At 37.4% G+C, this 22,781-nt stretch overlaps 1 protein-coding gene across 6 annotated transcripts in view; it reads left to right on the forward strand.

Annotated features, from left to right (window-relative positions):
* Positions 1–22,781, forward strand: part of mib2 (MIB E3 ubiquitin protein ligase 2) — a 64,683-nt gene that overhangs the window by 17,446 nt on the left and 24,456 nt on the right. For 5 of the 6 annotated variants that reach the window (XR_534020.3, XM_017305901.2, XM_008413043.3 and 2 more), the window contains exons 4-13: positions 8,652–8,758; positions 9,863–10,057; positions 10,908–11,050; positions 11,369–11,476; positions 11,567–11,671; positions 12,606–12,768; positions 13,364–13,497; positions 15,785–15,933; positions 16,627–16,783; positions 17,696–17,850. Coding sequence is in view for 5 of the 6 variants with exons in the window: in XM_017305901.2 (XP_017161390.2) it covers positions 8,652–8,758; positions 9,863–10,057; positions 10,908–11,050; positions 11,369–11,476; positions 11,567–11,671; positions 12,606–12,768; positions 13,364–13,497; positions 15,785–15,933; positions 16,627–16,783; positions 17,696–17,850 (1,416 nt within the window). In the remaining variant the exon portion in view is untranslated. Of the gene's footprint in view, positions 1–6,210; positions 7,378–8,651; positions 8,759–9,862; positions 10,058–10,907; positions 11,051–11,368; positions 11,477–11,566; positions 11,672–12,605; positions 12,769–13,363; positions 13,498–15,784; positions 15,934–16,626; positions 16,784–17,695; positions 17,851–22,781 lie in introns of those variants that run through there. The other variant, XM_008413044.3, reaches the window with a different exon arrangement.

The raw sequence follows: 22,781 nt of genomic DNA on the forward strand, positions 1-22,781 counted from the left end.
CCCTGGTGTCAATTTTGCTTTTATCACAAGTATATAAATGTATCTTATTCACATTTATTTAAACGAGGCATATATGAAGGAGAGGCAGGTCCCTCAGCTTTCTGCTAGAGCTGCTAGTTGGAATCAGGTTTGTTTCCAAATTAGCAGAAGATTATCTTCACAGCTAATTAAGTGGTTTGTGAAATGTTAAATTAAATTAGGCAAAGTTTGCCGACATCACAAAAAAGACAGATATGTGTAACCCAAAGATATTTAGTTTAAGCGTATAGTAAAATTCTTAATTTTACTATGCATAAGATTACTTGGCACGTTGCTATGTGCCCAGTAATGTCTACTTGGCACAAACGTTATAGGCTTAAACCAGGAAAAGCACATCCCCTCTGTAATGCTGTAGGACTGTTATGTTGTCTCTGAGACTGTGGGCATTAAATTTGTTTTAATACCCACCAACAGTGAGAAAAACGGTGGTCTTTAAAACGAAGCACAATGAGTTATAAATAACCCCAAGAGAGTATGGAGAACTACGGTTGTTCATATCAGCATGGAACAGGATTTCAGAAAACCTTAAAAACAGTTTAATCCTGATTTAGAATAAAACCTTACTTTTATGTTCAATTCATTAGTGTCTTTCTCCCATACTGGGATCCATTGTGGTGTCTTTTAGTGTATTTTATTCAAGTAAATAATTAATCTTGTCTGTTACTGCAAAATTGCATGCGAGTTTCAAGGTGCTGAAGAGAAGCGTTCTTAGGTAAAGCAACAAAAAACAACAAAAAAACAAATATGCATCATTGTCACGGCAGTTACTGGTTTTTATTATTAGATTTTTATTGGTTTTTTTTTGTTTGTCTTTTTAACAGTGCACATATGTTCAAACAGCTTTGTTCTTTTGTCAGCTCGGACAAACCACATGTGGCCTAGATTTGTAGAAATGTTTAGTGAGCTGACTGCAAGTGTCCTGTGAACCCAGATTTACTCGACTGAGTTGTCCCTTCAGAATCCTCTCTTCTGCATCAGTTCACAGCAACGCTCCAAACGGCTCGCGGCTCTGTCTGAATGTCAGCTGGATGGCCTGTTCTCATTTTAACGAGGTGATATGTATGACCCAGATTTCTTCTAGAGTTTTGCCTGGTACAGGTCCAGCCCCTTTCCATTTATTTCCCTGAGCCTGCTTGTCCAATGAATGCTGCAAATAGGTGTACGAATCGTGACTCACTGCTCTTTTCAATGTGACCGAGTCATCAGGTTTTGTTGTTTTTTCCTTTTTTGGTTTGTTTTTGCCCCTCGAGAGGTTGGAAACTAGTCAGAACCTAGCTGGGATGAGCCAGGAAGTAAACACGAAATGAGAGAATTGAATAACTAACAAGAGCAGCAGGAAGCCCGGGTATTTATGTAGTGCAAATCCACAACAAAAGGCGATGGGAGGCCTGATTTGGAAAAATAACCCAATTAGGCTTTACTCGCATCCCGGTGTTTATGGTTCTGTTCATTTACGCCTTTTGTTATTTTTGAACATTTACAGTTTTATTATTTTTAACATTTACAGTTTAGATCAGACAACTGAAGATTCAGTGATTTAAAAAAAATGTTTTTCTTTCTATTATCTACTCAGTTTACTTTAAGGAAATGTCAGCATGTTTTTCCTATAATCAATATCTACTAGCAAAATGATTGTTTTTTAAAATCTGTATCATGAGATATAGCCTGGATCTAATCCAGTGATTAGAAGTAAAATATCTGGGAAATATTGTGTGCTACAGCATTTTTATATAATTATAGTCCATTGCATGAAATTATAGGTGAGATTTGAGCATTTTCATAATAATGTGTCGTCGTATTGAATAAAAATACCTGGCTACAATGACAAATTAATATATGGTTTGCGTACATTGGTAGAACATGGTACATTTACATGTGAAGGTACACAAAGGAAGCAGTCCAGGTACAAAATATGAGTACAGATTGGCAAAGGGGAAAAGTGGTTGGGCCTGTAATCTACAATTTAGAACATTTACAATTCAATAAAGCAAAAATGTTTGCGATTGTTATGGAGATACATATATTCAAAGTACAGTGAATTATGTTTTAGTTGGGTGCTTGTCTTTGCTTTCTTTACCGTTGGTTGGTGAAAGAAAGCAAAAGCAGTTACATCAATGATCTTAAGTGACTTATTCATTTAACATTCAAACAGAATTAAAATATAATTTTCTTTATTAAGAACAAATGATTAGTATTAGACAAAGACAGAAATGGCACTAGCACACTATGAAATTATCACAGTTTTGTAGCAATCTCTGTTTTTGTACAGCTTTGACCCTGAATTAGTTGCTTCCAAAGAGAAACCAGCGGATTCTAGTTTCTCTTAGAAACTGTAGCATGAGAAAATGTAACAACCATTCAAAATATTTTTATTTGGCCTTCTTGCGATAACAGTCTTTATCAATTCATGTAGTAGCAATTAATCCTCAACTGCAAACATTTCCCTTATAAACAACTTTTTGAAGCTGTTCTTCCTCTCTCTTCATTTTAAACATACACTACATTGCCAAAGGTATTTGCTGACTCATCCAAATTATCGTAAATAGGTTTTCCCATCACTTCCATGGCCACAGGAAGTGATTGGAACTTCCTGTGGCCATGGTGTATAAAATTATAGGTGTATATAGATGTATAAAATTAAGCACCTAGGCATGCAGACTGTTTTTACCAACATTTGAGAGAATGGGTCGCTCTCAGGACCTCAGTGAATTCCAGCGAGGAACTGTGAAATTTTCTCGCTCTTAAATATTTCAAAGGGATTATGGTGTGGGGTTGTTTTTCAGGAGCTGGGCTTGACCCCCTACTTGCAAGGAAAGAAACTCTCTGAATGTTTCAGCATCCAAGTTAGGAGATTTAGACGAGATCAACCTTTGATAGATGTTTTAATAATGCTGCCAATAAAATATTAAATCCTATTTTTAAAGTAATTGTCTAAACCTACAGAAGTTTTTCAGGGCTTTTTTTTTTTCTATAGTAGAAATTATTTCCAGAAGAAAAAAACCCCAAAAATGTCCATTAACACAGGACACCTGTTTCTGAACTGTAATGGCCTCACAAATGCTAGAGTCCATTTAGTCTGGTGGTTTAAGTGAAATCACATTTGACAGGATCTGTTTTGAGATATTTGTCAGGATCACCTTTGCATGGGTTGACATCACTGACAGCACTTAGGGTTTCTGTCACTTTGCTTTTCTCTGAGAGGCGACTTTTATACAGCCAGAAACTGGGACTGTATGTTAATGTGGTAAATGAATAAAAGACAGTGACTCAGTCAGTTAGGTGTGAAGTGAATTCAGTGTTATGGATGTCACTGAGTAAAACTTTGTAGATAGTCGTTTACATTTCTTACATCAGTATGTTTGATTTTTGAAACTTCATTTTGGTTTTGCACAAAGCAAGCTTGGACTACTATGAGGTTCTCACAGTATGTTTACCCAGAGCAAAAATATCACAGTGTGTCTCTACGTAACGCTACTAACACAAAGACTCGAAACAGAAATAATTAACTCAATCTCGTTTCTCCAATTTAAAAAACGGGAAATGTAAAATATTACTGGGTAATTATATCACTGGAAGACATTGTTGACAATGCTTTAACTCACAATTGTAGTCTTAAAATCCACGAACAAACAAAAAAAATAGTATTAAAATAAATATCAAATTTTTGCACATCTGTTAAATTCCAAATAAGGTAATGCTCTACCGGTGAAATGCTCGAAGTGTTTTTTTTTAGATTCCAGCGAATCTAAAACCACTACGTAATGCTGATCACAGTCAGAGCCGGCCCAAGTCATAAATGAACAAAGAAGCTGCTTAAGCTCCCACCAGACCTTCAGGGGCCACGATAAATGCTAACATTTAACACAGACCACAGATCTAGAGTTTAAACATTTGTTTATTCTGAATGACAATGCTGTTAAAAAGGCATCTAGGGGGAAGCCCTGTTTTGTTAACAGATCTAACGGTCAAAGAAAGGTTGACCAACCAAACGCTTTGTGTAATTACTCATTTGAAATAATACACAAGCTAAATGCAATCCTCACCAGTATGGATAAAAATAGAGTAAAGTCCAAACCCAGCTGCCTGTAACATCCAACTAGCCTCAAATGCTAACGAGTTTTTATAGCGGCTGACATGTTTGAGGGCTTTTCCCAACAATTCACCAGTTTTAATCTTCTTGTTTTACTGTTGAATTAATAAGATATTCATACATTTTTGTTTATTCTTAATTGAAGCATTCTAGAAATGCCACGACCTTTTCACACCACTACATCCCTAATACATGGCTTTTAATTTAACCTTAGTTTTTACAGAAGCATGCTTTTTTGCAACTATTATACCCTTAAATTATTTTACTCTTCAGTGAGTTACACAGGGGGTAGAATGAGCTAATCCTAAATTAATTGGTTTATTGCTCTGTTGTCAACCTGCATCCGTATTTATTTCTTTTTCATTTTTCTTTTTTTTGCAGCCAGAAATATTTGTAAACAGCTAAATTTATCTTTGCAGTCGTTTTCTTTTTCAGCACTTTCTCCAACATCTCATTAGAATGTACTTATGATACTATTGTTGAGATTGGCTGATTGCGTCGAATCATTTCTTTGTAGTTTTTGAGTCTAATATAACCAAAGAGGAATATTTATTTATCTGTTTTTTATAAATTAAACTTTGTTTCCAGTTGCAGACTTTGCAAATTTCTCCAAAAATGATATTTTCTATTCTGACCAACACTGAAACAGATTTCACATCACAAGTTATTTGCTGTACTTGTCAGACAAACGGCGAGCGATATGTATTCCTCATTTTAACACACAATGGCTCTTTATTTTTAGACCACATTGACCCAAATTTCATTGACAGCATTTCAAAAGACTGATTTATACTCTGGCAATCATGAGACACACTGCTGTGTGCCCAGACTGCCAAATTTAGCTTAGTTTTCTAATATGTGTGACTTATCTTAGAGCCAGGAAAGATTTATGAAAGGGGTGTTAAGACAGACTGTTTATTACGGAAACATGCGTGACGCCTTGAAGGCAAATTGTTGGAGTTGCGGTTAATGAACGGGGCAGGTGAAACCCCAGCCTCCCGACGGTATGAGGAGTTTCGCTTTCGTAAACATGGTGTGCGACTTGAGCCGGATGTACCGTTGACAAGTGTCTCTTTATAATTACATCAGATTTAAATGGATTATCATGCTACCATTCTAAGATGTTCGGATTAAGAATTTCAGTTTCCTAGAAGATTTCCAGGTAGTATCGAGAGGCGACTCGTGAACAGGTTTAGGTAGAAGGAGATTTGATGCTGGAAAAGCATCTTTTATTTATATGTATACATAAATATTGTTTCTTATTTTGCATTTGGCGTTCAGGGAAATGGATCTGTCAGTGATCCATTTCATGAAGCTCAATGCTCACGCGGAGTCGGACTGTGGAACATCTCTGACTGCTGGATAATGCATCTGGAGGCATACGTCTGGACCATATGTTTACAAATAGCTGGGATGGCGTGTAGCTGGTTAATCGGCTCTTTCTTACACAAACAACACACATGCAGTTCCAGGGAACCAATCGGATCAAGTCGCTGTCTAATCCTTTACTCTGCACATAAAGTACTACACTGCTGCCACAGGATCATTGTTTGTTTTCCAGTCTGTGCTCACGTCAAACCCATAACAAGGGTGCGATTTTTTTATTTATTTATTTTTTACATTGATTTTGTAGTCTTTAAGTCGAGCTTTTAATAAATATTTTGCCTCATTTCGGCTGCAGGGAAGAATTGGTTTTCTTTGCAAAATTCTTTTAATTTTTCATACAGCTCCTTATTTTTATACTCTCAACACTGGTTTGCTGTTAAATTGTTCTTGAATGTGTTAAAAGAAATGAACTAAACACATTTGTTTTAATCTGGACATATTTTTTATTGACTAGCATAGCTCAGAAGGCACTGATATTAAAGGGATAGTTCATAATTTCTAAAGTGAGGTTCTGTGTAAAGTTTATAAGCAGCTAACATTATACAGTAAATAATATAGCCTCTTTGTTTAGTATAAATCCAGTTGCTTATTTGCTTTATTTACATACAAACCAACAATTATCTAGACATGAAACAGATGTAGGAGCTGGTGCAACACCAGTAGCCTTATATGAAATCTTATATGAAAAGGAAGTGGTATAAAAACCAGCAGGGTCATGTTGGTTGGTAAGTGAAATGTTTTGTATTGATTTTTACTTTAGACTCTTGGCCCTTTTCTGATGAGCTGTTAGGTTCAGCTCAGGTTGAACCTACCATTTCTACTAAATGGCTTCATTTCTACTAAATGACGCCACCAAAATCTACCGCAGGTAAGATACTAACTGCTTATACCTTTCATACAAAACCTCACTTCAAAACTCCTGAGACGTCCCTTTCATTCTCAGGCTGCCGGGTTTAATCAAACAAGTAGCTTAATACACAGGGCTCACTTTGCACTTTGTTCTGGCGTGTTTGTTGTAAGTATTGACGAGTGGTAGCGGAACCTGCCTGTGTGTCAGTAGGTGCAGGTCTTTGCTCTTGATCCTTTCTGTGATCGGGGTTGACATTTGGTTCAGCAGGATTACAAAAGTTGATCCGTGGGAAGAGAGGCTGCAATTAAAAACAAATGTCAAGCGCTGAGGTCACTTTTCCCTGTCATAAAACTAGAACATCTGTCACTGCACATCCGCTTTTTGCTAAAGTTTCATAGCAATAATGAAGCTTTGCTGTCGTAAGCAGTGCTACTCTTGTTTGTTTTGATCATTTGAATCGGTCTGTCAATCAGTTTTAGTGCAATCTCATCATTTTTCCCACCCGTAAAGCTCTAAAAATAACCTTATTTCATTTAATAGATGGCACATTAGTATGTTTACGTCGGCATTTACTTGGCAGCATGTGGATGTTTATGACTTGCCCTAAGGTGCTTTCTGATCGCTCTGCTGTCTAGGATTAGGCTAAAACCTCTGCACAGACCTGCCCGACCTCAGCCACATGCTGAGATTTACTGTTAGTTGGCTTTACGAGCCAAATGGGCAGCTATTTACCGCCGTGGCTCAGAGGATCCTGCAAGCGTGTCTGGCAAAAAAAAAACTTGCCATGAAAGGGACCTGATATGCCAAGAAAACGTCTGTGACCTTAAGAAGGAGTACTCATAAGACATTTGTTCTTTCTTTCTTTTTTCTTTTTAAATTCCGCCTGATTTTAAACGACTTTGCGTTCGTCAGAAAGCTGTGTGGTTGCAATGGAAGCTGGTGCTGGATCCTGTTGAAGTATGGGAATAGGCAGCTCCTTTGCAACCAGGTCTGACCAAATCTTCACAATAAGGTATGCCTTAGTTTTCTCTATAGATTGCCAATGTTTTGTTTTCTGAGGTCAGTTCTAGTTTTGACCAATCTTTTTTATTTTTATTTTTTCAGAGACGATTAGACATTAAGTAGAGAAAATGTGCTCCAGGGCAGACGTAGGAGTTTAGAATCCAAAAGAACAAGAAGAAATTACATAATTGTCTTCAGTTTTGAATTAAAGCTTTTCTCTCTAACCTTTATCTGCGTTTATTTAAGCTCACAGAAGTGCATCCAAGTACAAGCTCTTTATTGAGCAGTTTGTAGATTCAACATGATTTGAGCTCTTAGTTTTGATTAATTTAAGTAATAGGCCCAAATTGCATTTTTTTTTAATTAAAAGAATATCTAACTACTTTGGTCTCTGGATGATGCTTTTATAATTCATGACATTTGAGCTCATATTTGACTTAATTTTTAATAGTTGCAAAAGACGTGGAAAGATTTTTTTGTTCTCATTTGTTTGTTTCTTAAAGCAGAACTAGCACTCTATCATGAAGGACCAGTAGATTAAATCCTTGGCTTTAATATGTCTGACGTTCTGCCAGCATTACCAAATGGATGTGCTTATGCATCATAGCACCAATGTTTTTGTGGTACTGTCACTTGACAATCTAATGATGAAGGTGGAATAAAGTTAAAGTGCAGTATTGTTTCTGTGTGTGTGTGTGTGTGTGTGTGTGTGTGTGTGTGTGTGTGTGTGTGTGTGTGTGTGTGTGTGTGTGTGTGTGTGTGTGTGTGTGTGTGTGTGTGTGTGTGTGTGTGTGTGTGTGTGTGTGACTGTGTAATGTCTGACTGTTGGAGTTTTTATCAGCATTATAAAACCTTGGTGGTACCTTGTTTCAGGCATGCATTTATACATATGTCGTTGTTGTGAACTATCGATTATTGTTGTTTTGTCTGGAACCCCACTATTCAACACAATAGGGAAGTAATAAGTGAAGAGTAAAGTTTTGTAATTTAGTACATTTATAGACTTTTGCAGAATTTCAACTCCTGTGTAAAAAATGGCTACATAATGTAACCGCCTCCTTCAAAAAACCGATACATTATCAATGGAGAGTTTTCTTCTTCTTTTTTTTTATGATGTAACACAAGAAGCTAAGTCCTGTCAGTCAGCTGTTCTGAAATGTCCACTGCTGTGGTCTTACTTGGTATACTTAGTGTGCACTAAGATCATACCTGGTAGAAAAACCGCTAGTTCAAAGTGTCTGCTCAGGTGTGAGCTGACGCACATCTTCCTTCTCTCCGTCACAGAGTGAACCTGACGCCGAGGCAGAACCTCCCACGCATCATTCTCAAAGGAATCTTCCAGGGCGTTAAAGTCGTCCGTGGACCAGACTGGGACTGGGGGAATCAAGACGGTGAGTGGAGTGTGTCTGTGTGTTTGAAGGAGGAGGGGTGAGGAGGGTCGGAGTTGTTCTTGTTACCGACCTGGTTGTATTCATTTTGAAATTCCTCTTTGTTTTGTGCTGTTGCTTTAAACATGGGACTGTATGTGTTCAAAATGCCTCACCATGTGAATGCCATTCTAACCGCATGCCTCAATAACCCGAAAAATGTTGCATCTGTGTGTGTCTGTGTGCACTTACACTGCCAGTGAGTCATCTGAGTCTGTCCCACAGATGCGGCAGCCTGTTTGTGTCAGTGTCTTTATCAAATCCTTGTTTTATAACGTGTTTTTTTTTTTCCTATTTGGGAGGGAGAGGGGGAAATGTCCCATTACTTGAACTCTGTGGTTCAGTTAGTTGTGCATTAGTTGTCATCTGTGAACACCCGCACTTCCATGTTCTTGCACAATGTGACTTTGTGATGTTTCTGTCTGTAATGCTTCCTCTTTCAGATAAGCACAGCTTTGCTCTCATGATTAGAGACTGAAATGAAAATGTTTGCTTGGTGATGTTCCCTTCAAAGAAAGACAGAGTGGTCATAATTTATTAATGTATTTTTTTGCTTGTCTGAATCTGAATGAGTCAAAATGTCCTTTTGGTTTCTGCCCTGGGGTTTGGTTAACTCACTCATAGGCTTAAATGGTGTGTTCAGCCAGTGCATGTGGGCCTTTCTGAGCATCCTCAGATTCCCCTTTTTCCAAACAAGTCATTATGTAGTTCACTAATTTAGCTGGAGTTAATTAGAAGTAAAGTAACCAAGTGACTTAAATGGTTTAAAGACATCATAAAATACATGTTCTGACAAAATGCCTCTGAAATGTATGTGTAGAAAGAATAATTTAAAGAGATAATGGGCAAGTGTGTTTTGTCAAGTGTTTAATCCATGGAAACATCACGTGTTGCTTGTTTCTGTTCCATCCTGTGTTTTTTTTCTTCATAACTATTATTCGCTTATTCTTAAACATAATTAAATTTCATTGAGCTCTTCTTCCCACAAACTTATGCAGCTCCGCTTTTTGCACATCTCTTTTGTGCATGTTTTTTTTTTTGTTTGTGTGTTTGCATTTGTGTGTTTAGGCGGGGAAGGCAAGGTTGGGAAAGTGGTGGACATTCGTGGCTGGGACACGGAGTCCGGCCGCAGCGTGGCCAGTGTCACTTGGTCCAATGGCACCACCAACGTTTACCGAATGGGCCACAAAGGCAAAGTGGACCTGAAGTACGTGTCGGATGGCCAAGGAGGCTTCTACTACAAAGATCACCTACCTAAACTTGGTCAGTAAGATGTATTGTTTCTATTACAAAAATATTCAACTTTCTACACTTTGTCCTTCTTTTGGGATTTTATGTACTGGACCAACACAAAGTAGCAGTAGGAAAATAATAGATGATTTTCAATTTACAAATAATAATTTGAAAATTTACTTGTATCTTTATTTACCGATGTTCAGGTCTTGTCAGCAAATTCTGGATCCAGGTTTGGACCAGCTTTGCAATGAACATTTATTTTAGTAATTGACTATTCTCTGTTTTAAGCTTCTCCACAACCCTGGTCCCGCCTGCTGATACGTTTGGTTTTAATCTGTAGAAACTCATCAGTCTTCAAACAGCAGCTGCGTTTATCCTTGGATGACATTAATCACAAGTCACTAATTAGAAGCCACTTCTAATGTATCTACGTATAGGTGCATGTGTCTTTTATTTCTATGAAAAAAATAAAATAAAACCATGTATTTCTTTCCTTCTGCTTCACCACTTCGGGCTAGTGCAGGAGTCTGTAACCCGTTGCTCTTTGGACTTTGGCAAAAATGAAATAAGGACCAAGTAATGTTTTTAAATATAGATGGAACAACAAATGCAAACTTAAGCGGCTTCTTTTGAGGATATTTGCAGTAAATTTCCACAACAAAATGTTTTAGTTTGTTTTAGTTAGTGTCATTAGGTTGGAAACTTTTACATTTTCAGAATTGGCTTTACAAGGCAAAACTGTCTGCCCAAACAAACTTTTGACTTCGATTCAAGACCCGACAGCGTAGAAACATTATGTCCAATATTTAAATGATTGTCCTTCTGAATCTGTACCCGAGTATTGATGGTGTCTTTTTGCCGATTCCTCCCCATCCAGGTGAGCATGCAGAGCTCCAGCGCCAGGAGAGTGCTGATGGCCACTCTTTTCAGCAGGGAGACAAAGTCAAATGTCTACTGGAGGTGGACATCTTGCGACAGATGCAGGAAGGACACGGAGGGTGGAATCCCAAAATGGCAGAGGTACGAGAAGCATCCCGTCCACCTCATGAGAACAGGCACCTTGGTTTCCGTGGAATGTAAAGTGCAAAATGCACTTCTTTTTGGTTTCCAGTTGGTTTGTCCTGTGCACATATGCAGTGAAAATCCTGTCACAAGTCCAGCGTGTGTGCCCGCTTGGCTCGCAGAGACTTTATGTTATATAAGTGGTTCAGGTGGATGCTCTAATAAAGTGAAGGCAAACGGAGCATTCACGTTTCCAGTCACAGCTGCCAACGGCAACGTTGAGGTCAGAGCAGCTGTGGGGGGACCTGGAGTGACACAACCTATTTATGTTTGCAGTACATTTGTCGGATCGGGACGGTTCATAGAATAACTGACAGAGGAGACGTCCGGGTCCAGTACAGCAACAACATCCGCTGGACTTTCCACCCGGGAGCTCTCACCAAAGTACAGAATCACAGAAAACCTGATCACATCTTCAGTATGATTTAAATTTAGCTCCACAGATTTATTCATGTGTTTTTCCCATTCCCACAGGTGAACACATTTGGAGTCGGCGAACTGGTTAAAGTTCTGGATGAGCTGGAAAATGTGAAGAGACTTCAGGCTGGCCACGGGGAGTGGACAGACAGCATGACTCCTGTATGCTAAGTTTTACTTTCTATCTAACTCTAGTTTTATATGCTTTGATTTCTGGTCTAGTAAAACAAAGAACTAAAGTTTACACAGATCGTCTTGAGACTTTGAGTTCCTATTAATGCAGTCTCCCTTTAAAAAAGAGAAAGATGCTTAATTGAATTAAATTATTTGGTGAAAAGTCCATATTCTGATGTAAAAAAAAAAAGTTTCCTTTGGGCTATATGTGATCACGACTTTTATTTGTGAAAGTGTTGCTTGCCTTTTTCTAACTTTAACTTGATTATCACCCCATGTCTGACTTACCTCACTCCCACAACTAAAATGCACCGATCATATTTCTTTGACCTACTAGAACCAACTTCAATAGATATTGTTTTTCATTATTTTTTAAGAACAGTAACTATAAAAAGTTTTATATATTTATATCTAGCCTTTCTGTTGTGCTTATTTAAGTTAGCATCAGGTAGACTATAAAGCAGGACTTTTCTATTTTAAAATACATTAACATATTAAGCTGTTAGCTTCTTATGTTAGAGGTAAATGAGGTTTGCGCATCACCAAACCACCTTAATATGTGTGTTTTCTCTGGACAATAAAAATACTTTCTGATTTCAAAAAGGCTGTCAACATTTCAAAATCTAGTATGTTCTCAGAGAGATGGATAAAACAGATTTACTTTGCTGTAAGACCTTCAACCTTACTGTTATCTACTGAAAGTCTGTTTCTCTCACTATGCCTTAAACCACTGATATGTCTTGACATGTTATAAAAATGCAACTCCTTTTAAATAGCTTCTCACATTGCTCTTACTCTGCTTTGTAAAACCTTTCTGATCCTGTATCCAAATTAGAAATGGAACATCTCTAAATTACAACACGAATAGTAACCAGACTACATTCTGCAGGATGTTTGTTAACTTGGCGCCTTTTGTCTGTAGGTGCTTGGTCAGGTGGGAAAGGTGCTGAAAGTTTACGCTGACGGTGACCTGCGGGTGGCGTTTGGAGGTCAGACGTGGACGTTCAACCCGGCGTGCCTTACGGCCCAGCCTGCAGAGGTTGATGCCAACCTCATGACGGCCGAGAACCCCAACGAATCTGGAAGTAAGGCCTCTGCGGGAATCGAGGGGGCCCGACTCAAACGCTACGCTCTTTCAGTCTCTTTCCTCTCCAGCCTTCCTCCTAGCTCCATCTCTGCTTTTGCATGCTTCCTCACACAGGCTGCCAATAAGGGCCTTCTCTTTTTCCTTTTTTTTTTTTTTTTTCCATTAATGTGCGAACAAGGTGTCTGTTTGTTTAAGCGCTCTTCCCTGTAGCATGTTATGGTCCAGTGTGCTGACAGCAAGACGCTTTGGCAGCTCAGCAAACATTTGTCATCATGTCTGAAGTTTTCAGCAGCCTCTTAATAATGGCATATTCTGTGTTTATGTTCGCCTCACTGGATGGAAAGGTGCTAACATGCCAATGTGTGTGTGTGTGTGTGGTCAGATTCACTCTGCATGGAAGGGACATTTTGACTCATTCCTTTGGTTTTTCTCAGTTCTGACACATTCATTAACCGTTGCAGCATTCAGATTTTGCCTCCCTTCTCCGAACATCCTTTGCGGTTAACATTTGGATTAAAGAAACTAACATTTTCCCTCTTTCTTGTGTCTTCCCTTCCCACAACCTCTCCCTGCTCCTCTTCATATCTTTTCAGGTACTGTCATCTCCGTGCTGGAGAAGCTGCTGTCTCAGTCGACGGAGCAGGACAACCCCGGCCGGCTCGTCATCGAGGCAGCCCACGGGAGCGCCAACAAAGTACGGGAGTTGGTGCAGAAGTATCCCGACAAGGTTAGTGTGACATGCCTTCGCTTTGCTGCAGTTTGGGGTGTGACTCATTGATTCAAGAGACAAAACTGCGCGTTGATTCTTCTTTTTTTTTTGCATTCTGATTATTTTTCACATTTTCCTCTTTTTGTTACGTGTGTTTTCTAAAGAAAAAAGAAATGCAGAAAATATCTGCACACAATAATGACCAAGTAGAAATGATCTGTTGGGGTTTTTTGTTGTAAATTAATCAAACAATCTAAAAACAACTGAAATAAATCATACATACAACCATTATTAGCTGTTTATACTTATGCTTCAATACTTTGTTGAAATATTGTGGAGTGCATTAGCAATGATTGACCTTCTGGATGGTCCTGTCTCCACAAGAGAACTCTGCATCTACTCTCATTGTGACCGCAACACTGCCTTCTAGATCAAAAGTCTCATATTTTTGCTAGTTTTTTATTTGGTTAATTCAATTTCTGTCATTGTGTCAACAATTTCACTTGTAAACTTTTCCCCATATTTGACATTTGTGTATCTATTTTTAGTAATTGTAAAATCTTAATCCAAATATCTAAAAAAGCAAGAAAGGGAAGTATAATTCAAAGTCTTTCATATGTTTTTTGTGATAAAAAGAAAATGAACAGCGGAAATGATGTCAGAAAACACAGATTGATCAGGATTACCAGCATGTTTAACCGAGTTCCCCAAAGCTTTGCTTGGAAACATTCATAGAAATTTAGGAAAACGCTATCCACTACTTTTCAAAAAACGTTTTACTTTATGGATCTTCTACTCCAAGCCTCCAGGGCCTCCAGGGCCTCCAGGGCCGGAGTCCTGCGGCGTTGAGATGTGTCTCTTTCTCAGAGAGCCATCTAAAAATCACAGGACATTTTCCCTTGATGACTGGATTTGAAGACACCAGTTTTAAAACCATATCTTCTGGTGTAAATGACCACCTTTCTAATGAAATACAAACACAAACAAACAAACAAACAAACACTTTGTTTGTGATGATGCTGTTTTTTATTTTATTTTATTTTATTTTTACCTTTTTTGTACCTTTACACTTGCTTCACAAAGAAATGATTACATCACTGCTGTGTTTTATGTGCAGGAAAAACTCTTTCTAAGGATTAAATGAACCTCGTAAATGGAGCTCTGCGACCTTCAGTTTGACAGAGCGTGTTGTTTCCCAGTGATTTGGGAAAAAACAGATCTTTTCCACATAACCCATGTGCAGTACTTATAAACTGAGGCTACAAAAAATGTAACGATCTGAATTCTTGTTTGAGGAGAAACATGTTAAACATGCTGCATCCTGACAGATGTCTCTTTATATTGTTTTTTAAAATCTGTATGCCTTTTTTAAAATTTATTTTATTGTTTTTACAAATAACATTTCTTGTTAAAGAAAAGATTATTCTACTTTTTATAACTTAGATTACTTTGGAAAGCGTGTCTATGTACGGTGCCTCGAAAAGTATCGACACCCCATGGTAGTTTTTAACGTTTTTTCACATTACAGCCACATTAATCACAAGTTTATTACACACTTATAAATTATGCATTTTTGTTTGTGTGCTACTTCTAGAGTTGCAATTAATGATTATTTTATTTATTAATTTATCAGTTATTCTGATGATTAATTGATTAATTAGATAAAAAAAAAACACACATTCTACAGATTTTTTATTTAACCCTATTAGCCTTTTTTAATACAGTTTTAGAAATGCATAAAAAAATTGGAAATGAATAAATGATCAAAATGTTTTAAACATTTTCCTAAAATGCAATAGTGTAGTATTCCTTTATAAATCTGAACCAGGGGAAGCTAAAACTTTACTACTGGAGGAGCTTTGACTAAAACACATTTATAGACATTTTTATCTTAAAGCAAAATATTTATATCTTTTTGTACAGCTTCGGCTTAATTACTGTTCTGAATCTGTTGTTTTCTTCACTTTTATTTGAGTCTGTATACTAATTTAGTTGACAACTTTTTTTCAATAATTTATTCATCCGATTGTTGAATAAATTAATTGCTTCAAACGCATGTAAAGCACGTTGAAGTTTGTTGTTATTAAAGTGGAAGGATTAACACTTTTGCTGCTGTGTTTGTTGTTCCCCCTCGGTTCCGTTCTGCCATGACGGCACTGCCTGGTGGGATTATCTCCCTTCACGTGTATGACGAGTACGGTTGTCCATACGCAGATTATTTCCTGCCAGTGTTTGATCAGCTCTGTTGGTGCGCGCTGCGTCTCTGCTTCGGATGAATCTCCAACTGTGTCTGTGCTCCTGCCAGGTGGATATCAAGAACCAAGGCAAGACGGCTCTGCAGGTCGCCGCTCACCAAGGCCACACAGAGGTGGTGAAGACCCTGCTGCAGGCCAACAGCTCCGTCGAGGTCAAAGACGAAGATGGAGACACAGCTTTACACTACACTGCCTTCGGGTGAGGGCGCATTCATGTTCCAGTCCTGCATTCGTTTGATTAAACGTGTAGATTAGGGCTGCAAACGACAATCATGCTAGTCATCGATTATTCCGTCGACTGTTCTGATGATTAATCGATTAATCAAATAATAAGAAAAGAAGTTGGCAGAATTATTTTTAAACAAGACAAACATTTTATTGCCTAAAATGCAACAATATATGTTCCTCTAGTGCACACTTGATCATTTGTGGCAAAGGATGCATCAGCAGCAAATAAATGCTTCTGCCATCAACACATGAAAAGCAGTACAGCATAGGATAAATCTGTTGACTGTTTTTTGGATTAATCAATTAATAATTGGATAGCAAAAGGTCCGTAATTTTAGTTTTTGGTTTTTTAAAACAGAATTTGAACCAGGTGTTTCTGAAACTATGACATTTGTGGAGTTCTGGGTAAATCATATTTATAGACAAAGGTTTCTGTTCATCTTTAATGCAAAATCTTTATATTTTTTTGTTCAGTTTTGGCTCAATTATTCCCCTGAGTATGTTGTTCTTTCAGCAACTGACCTTTTTTGAATCCGTATACTCCAGTTCACAATTAATCGATTACTAATTTAGTTCACAATTGATTCGGTATTTGATTAAAAAAATGAATACTTGCCAATCAAAAGGACGTATAATTTACCTGCACTGGTTTGTTTTGACTCAGTAACCAGGCTGAGATTGCGCGGCTGCTGCTGAGCAAAGGAGCGAATGTCAACGTACTGAACAACTCCATGTGCACAGCGCTCCACATCGCTGTCAACAAGGGCTTCACTGACGTGGTGCGAGTGCTGACTGAACATGCGGCTGACGTCAATCTCCAGGTGAGCGGGTGCAGAGCGCTTACCTCTCCAGGATTAACGACAATATGTTGTACTATACATGCAGTGCTGAGTTCTTTACAAAATCAAAGTGCTTTATTATGCCATTATCATTATATTACTTGGAAAATGGTTTCAAACCAACAATATTGTCATTTATCACAATCGTTAGTGGGACAATTTATTGTCCAGCAAAAAATGTTATTGTGACATGCCCAACTCTAATTGATTTTTTTTTTTTTTTACCACTTTTGGTTGTTGTTTCAACTTTGACTTATTGAAATAGTGACGGGATTGTTGAAATATCTTGGGAATAAATTCAAAATGTTGTACCATCAGACATCGTCGTCATGGATACAGAGATCCTACTCTGTCTGAACAAGTTTTGGATATAGATTACGTATTTTCCGACTGACCATGGATGAATTAATCTGTCTTATGTCGTTCATCCATTTTTTGTCTTTCTCTCCTTCCTTTTGAATTCCGTAGAAATGAAAAAAATTATTGGAACTCTGTGTATAAGTATATTTATTTATAGTTTTTCTGACCTGGTGTTACTGTCTCATTAAGATAATGTATTTGTTTGAATATATTTTTTTCAGATGGTCTAACATGCCTGCAGCCTGGCCCTGATTTGACTAACTAACTCAGTTTATTCTGCTTGAATGGTGTGGCTACTCAGCTAAAAACATGTCAGCCTGGAGTGTGTTTGTGTTTTATCTGTGACAAATGTGCATATGGTCTATTTCTCTGTCTGCTTTTGCACTGAGTTGGAAGAATATTTCATGAAAGGCATTCAGAGGTCTAAAACAAACTTTTGCTTTTGATTATCCTTGAAAAGCATCCAGGTTTGGTTTTCTTTTAACTTATGCAACGTCGTTACTTACCGTGCTGCCTGTCAACTTACTCTGTTAGGATTCATACGGGGACACGCCACTCCATGATGCTATTGCTAAGGATTTCCGCAGCATCATTGAGATCCTGGTCGTAGTGCCCAACATTGACTTCACCCAGCAGAACCACAGAGGCTTCAACCTGCTTCACCACGCTGCCCTCAAAGGAAATAAACTGTAAGTAGGAATCACATCCAAAGATTAAACTCTGAAATCATTGAGCACTGAAAATCAGGGGAAATCAAAGCTAATAAGTTTAAGCAGATAAAAAAAACTAATAGTGTAATTTCTACATGTCGAGTCCCTTCCATCTATCTTTTCTATTAGGAAAATGCAGAGTAATTTTTATGCTGCTACACTTTCCACATCGTTCTGTATCCTGCTCTTTTGCCTTTCCACATCGTTCTGTATCCTGCTCTTTTGCCTTTCCACATCGTTCTGTATCCTGCTCTTTTGCAGCATCTCATTAGTTTGAATGCATGCATCTCATGTTTGGAAATGATGTGTTTTTTGTTTTTTTCTGTGTGTGTGGGAATCTCTCCTGTGAGTTCAAATGAGGATCCCAAGGTCAATTCTCAACGCTATCTGTTACAGATAGCTTGCAGAGAGCTCGTCTCCCACACAGTTGTTGCTACCGTCAGCAGGCTGGGAGTCAATATCTCTCAGAAATGCAGCAATCTGTATTTTTTTGTCTCTCTATGCACACACACTTGTACTCAAAATTGTTCCCAGACTATATGGAGTAACCTCACCGTTTCGGGGGGCGGGGGGGACAAATTAGATAAAACATTCCAGGAATCCAAACAAGCTCTCATCGCAGTCTCAGAGAGCGTTTCACAGGAAGGACAAGCTTACTGCCTACTTTTCTGACATCAATATATATTGTAAATACCAGGGATAGAGCAGTGAAAAGTATTTGTCGCCTTTCTTCTTCGTCTTCTTTTTTTTTTTTTTTTTTTTGACAGCTTGTTGTAGTTAACAGAATCATAAATTCTGCTTTGTGCAAGAACATTATGAAGGAGAATATCTAAATATCAACCCAAGGTTGTTGAGTGGCCCAGTAAACGTCTGGACTTAAGTATCACGATGCTGTGGCACGACCTTGAGCAAGCTTTTTTTCTAATGGCTGAAAACTCTCCAACATAGCAGAATCGTTATTTAATCGAAAACATTTAAGACAAACAAGTAAAAACGGAAGATGAAAAGGTTCACATCATTTTTAATAGCATCAGATGCATGCTAGTAGAGAATCTAAGAGAATACTTAATTAGCTCATATTAATACAACCCATTAAGATCTTTATATGTATGTTGCGATTTTGATAAATTCGCAACTTCTCTGTTTTTCATATCTGCTCTCATAGCAACCAACCCTCACTTCATCTGTGTGTGTGTGTGTGTGTGTGTGAGTATGTGTGACTACTGCTATACAAAACAATAAACCAGGTATCTGAATGTTCTTCTCTCTATGGTTAGTCACACAGGATAATGCCATCCCTTCTTGTCCCCGTTGCTTAAAAGCTTGTCCCTGAAAGGTGCAATTAGTCTATCTTATTTGTGCGAGGTGTGTATCGCAGCGTTCTCTGTAAACATGCCATTAGCAGTAAAGTGAATTCCTGTAATTTTAGCGCAGCTGATTTTTTATTAGGTTTAGAGAAATCTAGTGAAACATGCTACTTTCATAATAAAAACGTGTGAATGATATCAACAGATTATGAAAGATGAAGAAAACCACTTTCTTTATACTTGAGAAAATGATTTTCTTAATGCGTGCCTATATTTCTTTATGCTTGGCTACGTGTTACCAGTGTCTGACATTTCTACCAAGTGTCTTTGATACTGGTCACTTATAGGCTCCTTAGTTTTCTGTCTGTCTGGCACAGAGTGTAAATCTCAATCACAAACTGGGCATGACACTGACCAGACAGGAAGAGACTTGGTGGATTACTCACAGTGTGTTTTCACAATGACAAGGTCTCATCCAGACATGATGTAACTGTTCTACTTGTTTCTGATTTTGATGTTTAATGTCCTCTGAGCACGTTGGGTCCAGTTAGCACCCTCATTTCCACCAAGTCTCTTCATAAATGCTATTAAAATACTTGGAAAAACACAACTATTTATATCTAAGATGTAATCCTGAATAGTACATAATACTGATTGGTGACTGAGAATCAATTGTAAATGATGCCCCTAAAGTCCACCATATGTCAGTGTCAGCAATATTATATTTATGTCATGTGTATAGTGCAAAATGCAAAATATGCCAAAGTAATGGACACAAAGAGAGGCAAACTTAAACTTAAAATGACAAAGATAATCTCATAGAAACAATAAAACAAAAATAGAAAGTAAAAAATAACTGTAAAATGAAATGAAATATAAAAAGAGAAAATGTGAATCTCTACTTCAGTTGAAAGCCAAATAAACATGGTGGGTTTTTAAATGTGCCCTAATGTCTGTTGTTCATATAGATTGGTGAACTATTCCATTATTTAGCACTTAAGCACTTATAACATATGTGTGTTCTTAAAAACACAGGAAGTCAGTTTAGTGAGGTCAACAGTTGAGTGATAAGCCTCTGCTTATAGTTCCTGTTTAATATTCAAATGGCAGAATATTGTACCTTTTGCAATCAATGAAGTAATGACTGATCTAAGTTGACATACTGAGAATTAGTCATCTGAAAGTGTTGACATAAAGGCATGGATACTTCCTTCGGTGTCTTCAGGCAGTAAAGCAAATCTTTACACTGGCAAAAGGTGAAATCTGGAGAAGAGCTAGTTTGACACATGAACTGGTTTGATTTTATAAATTTAAAGGAGCTATCAAGAAATACAAGATATATCAAGGTTCTTAACCAAGGACCGATTGTACAAAATAAATGGTTAAAGTAGGGAAAGTTCCCTCTTCAAATGGACATAATTTCTTATTTTTTTAATCGTTGAAATTAAGGAAATTTAGCAGATGGATTTAGATGACATGTGCAAAGCTTTGTATTTTGTTTAAGCTTACAAATCCAAAGGTTATGGGATAGATTAGAGATCTTGGATTAATTAAGACTTGGAGACTTGGTTTTGGTCAGTTTTATGCAAAAGAAGCCTTTTTTATGCTTAATAATCTGGAAAAGCTTGTGTGAGAACTGTATAGTTTTTAAGCACTTAACATTTAGCAAAGCTACAGAACTTTATAAGTTGAGATAGAGTTCCTAAAGCAAAGTATGATTTTTGTTTTGCGCTCTTTAATCCATCCTATTAATCCTATTAGTTGAAGCATTACAGATTTTGTTTTGTTGCTTAAGAACTTTGTTGTTTTCTTTTTCTTTTTTGTCACTTTTAAACTTGTCCATGTGCAGAACTACTGAAAATTTGCAACCCGGAGACGTTAAAGATGAAACCTTCCTTACATAACTTTTAACATTTTTACAATGCTCTAAGGATCTTTAAATCCTTATTTGGGCCTGTCTTACTTTCTTAGAACTTATGTTTGCCTGTTGCTGTAAATTGTGCTTTATTGTGCAGAGACAGGAGATTCCTGTGTCTGAACTTTATGGCAGCGTTCTGACCTACCATAAAATTTCCTTTCCAAATATAACAAAACTATATCATGGAAAGTCGTCCATGGTTCTATAAAAATAGGTCCAGAAAAACAGAAAGTAAGAATAGAAATACAAAAGCATCACTTGGATTTAACTTTAGTCTGAATGTCTTCTCATTGAAGGAGTCGGTTAGAAACTTTTAAAGTTTTGATAAACAATGGAAATGGATAATGTCCTAAACATTTGGATTAGAAACTTTTGTAACCTTTTGTTGCCATCAAGTAAATTTTTGCTAAAGTTTCAGTTTTGACTTTAGTTTAAACATGTTCTAGTCAGATTTGTGGACAAATTCCTTTTAGTAGGTTGTAGTAAAGATTTTGCATAGTAAAATTGCTTTTATGCTTTTCTGATTTCTCCTTAAGACCTGCAATAACCCAAAATAATTTTCAAACTGTCCCTGTTTGAAGAATCAGAGGTGATGACATGGAGTGAGAGTTCCAGCATTATAAGAAAGGATTTTTACTATTTAAAACAAATATTTAATATTTTAAACTCCCATCAGCCAGGGCACCTTATAATATTGAGGATCACAATTAGTCTGACTATCATTAGCAAGCATAGACATTAGTCTCTGTCAGTGATTCCTGTAGGTAGTTCATATTTCCAAATACAAGCCGTTTTATGAGAAATGGTAAAAGGAGAGAGACCGGAAAAAAGCAAATACATTTTTTAGGCAACAAGTTCAGCCTTTCTATTTCTAGGTAAATTTTCTTCTTAACTATTTTGACATTGGTATCAGTGTTGTTACTGTGACTTAATAGTGTTTGCCTTTCCAAATGGCTGAAAATTGTCCGTTTCTTTGTTCTTTCTTTGGACGTCTCTGATTATTTCTTTTCTTTTTTCTATTTTATCTATCTCCATTTCTCGTTACACCTGTCATATTCTCCATGCATACCACCTTGTCAAATCTGACCTAGTTAAAAAGATAAGGACCCTCCTGATTGTTTTAAAAATATAATATCCGTTCAGTTCTGTGCAGGAGAGTTATATGTGCACAAAATAATAAGATAAAACTTGCAAGTGAGCAAGAACCATGTGGGAGAACTGGAACCTCTGCAGGCAGTTCTTTAATTAATGTTCAGTCTGCTCTGGCACGAGTCGTGTGTTCAGGTCTTTGAGTTTAGGCTTCAGTCTTCAGCCTTCATTCAGCCTGACACCAGCTGCTTCACGCAATGAAGAGAGACATGATTTACAGTGTTCAGGAATGACTCTCTTTCTGGTTCATTCATGGATCATCAAACGTCCTTCACTGCACTGACGCTGTCACGTGTGTGTGTGTGTGTGTGTACATTACATTTAAAGGTCAAGGCTCATTCAGTTTAAGTGATTTGTCTTCATTAGGTTCGCTAACTGTATTCTTTTTTTTATTCTTCAGTGTTTCTACTCAGATTGGAAAGAGTCATAAAACATAGGCTTGTAACAAAATCAGACTTGATAACTTTTAGACCTTGTACACAGGTAGCCAACAGAATATCTCCTCTGTGTCATTTAAAAACTAATATTGTGCACAC

This window comes from Poecilia reticulata, chromosome 7 (genome assembly GCF_904066995.2).
Source record: "Poecilia reticulata chromosome 7, P_reticulata-male-v2, whole genome shotgun sequence".
NCBI classification, from domain to species: Eukaryota; Metazoa; Chordata; class Actinopteri; order Cyprinodontiformes; family Poeciliidae; genus Poecilia; species Poecilia reticulata.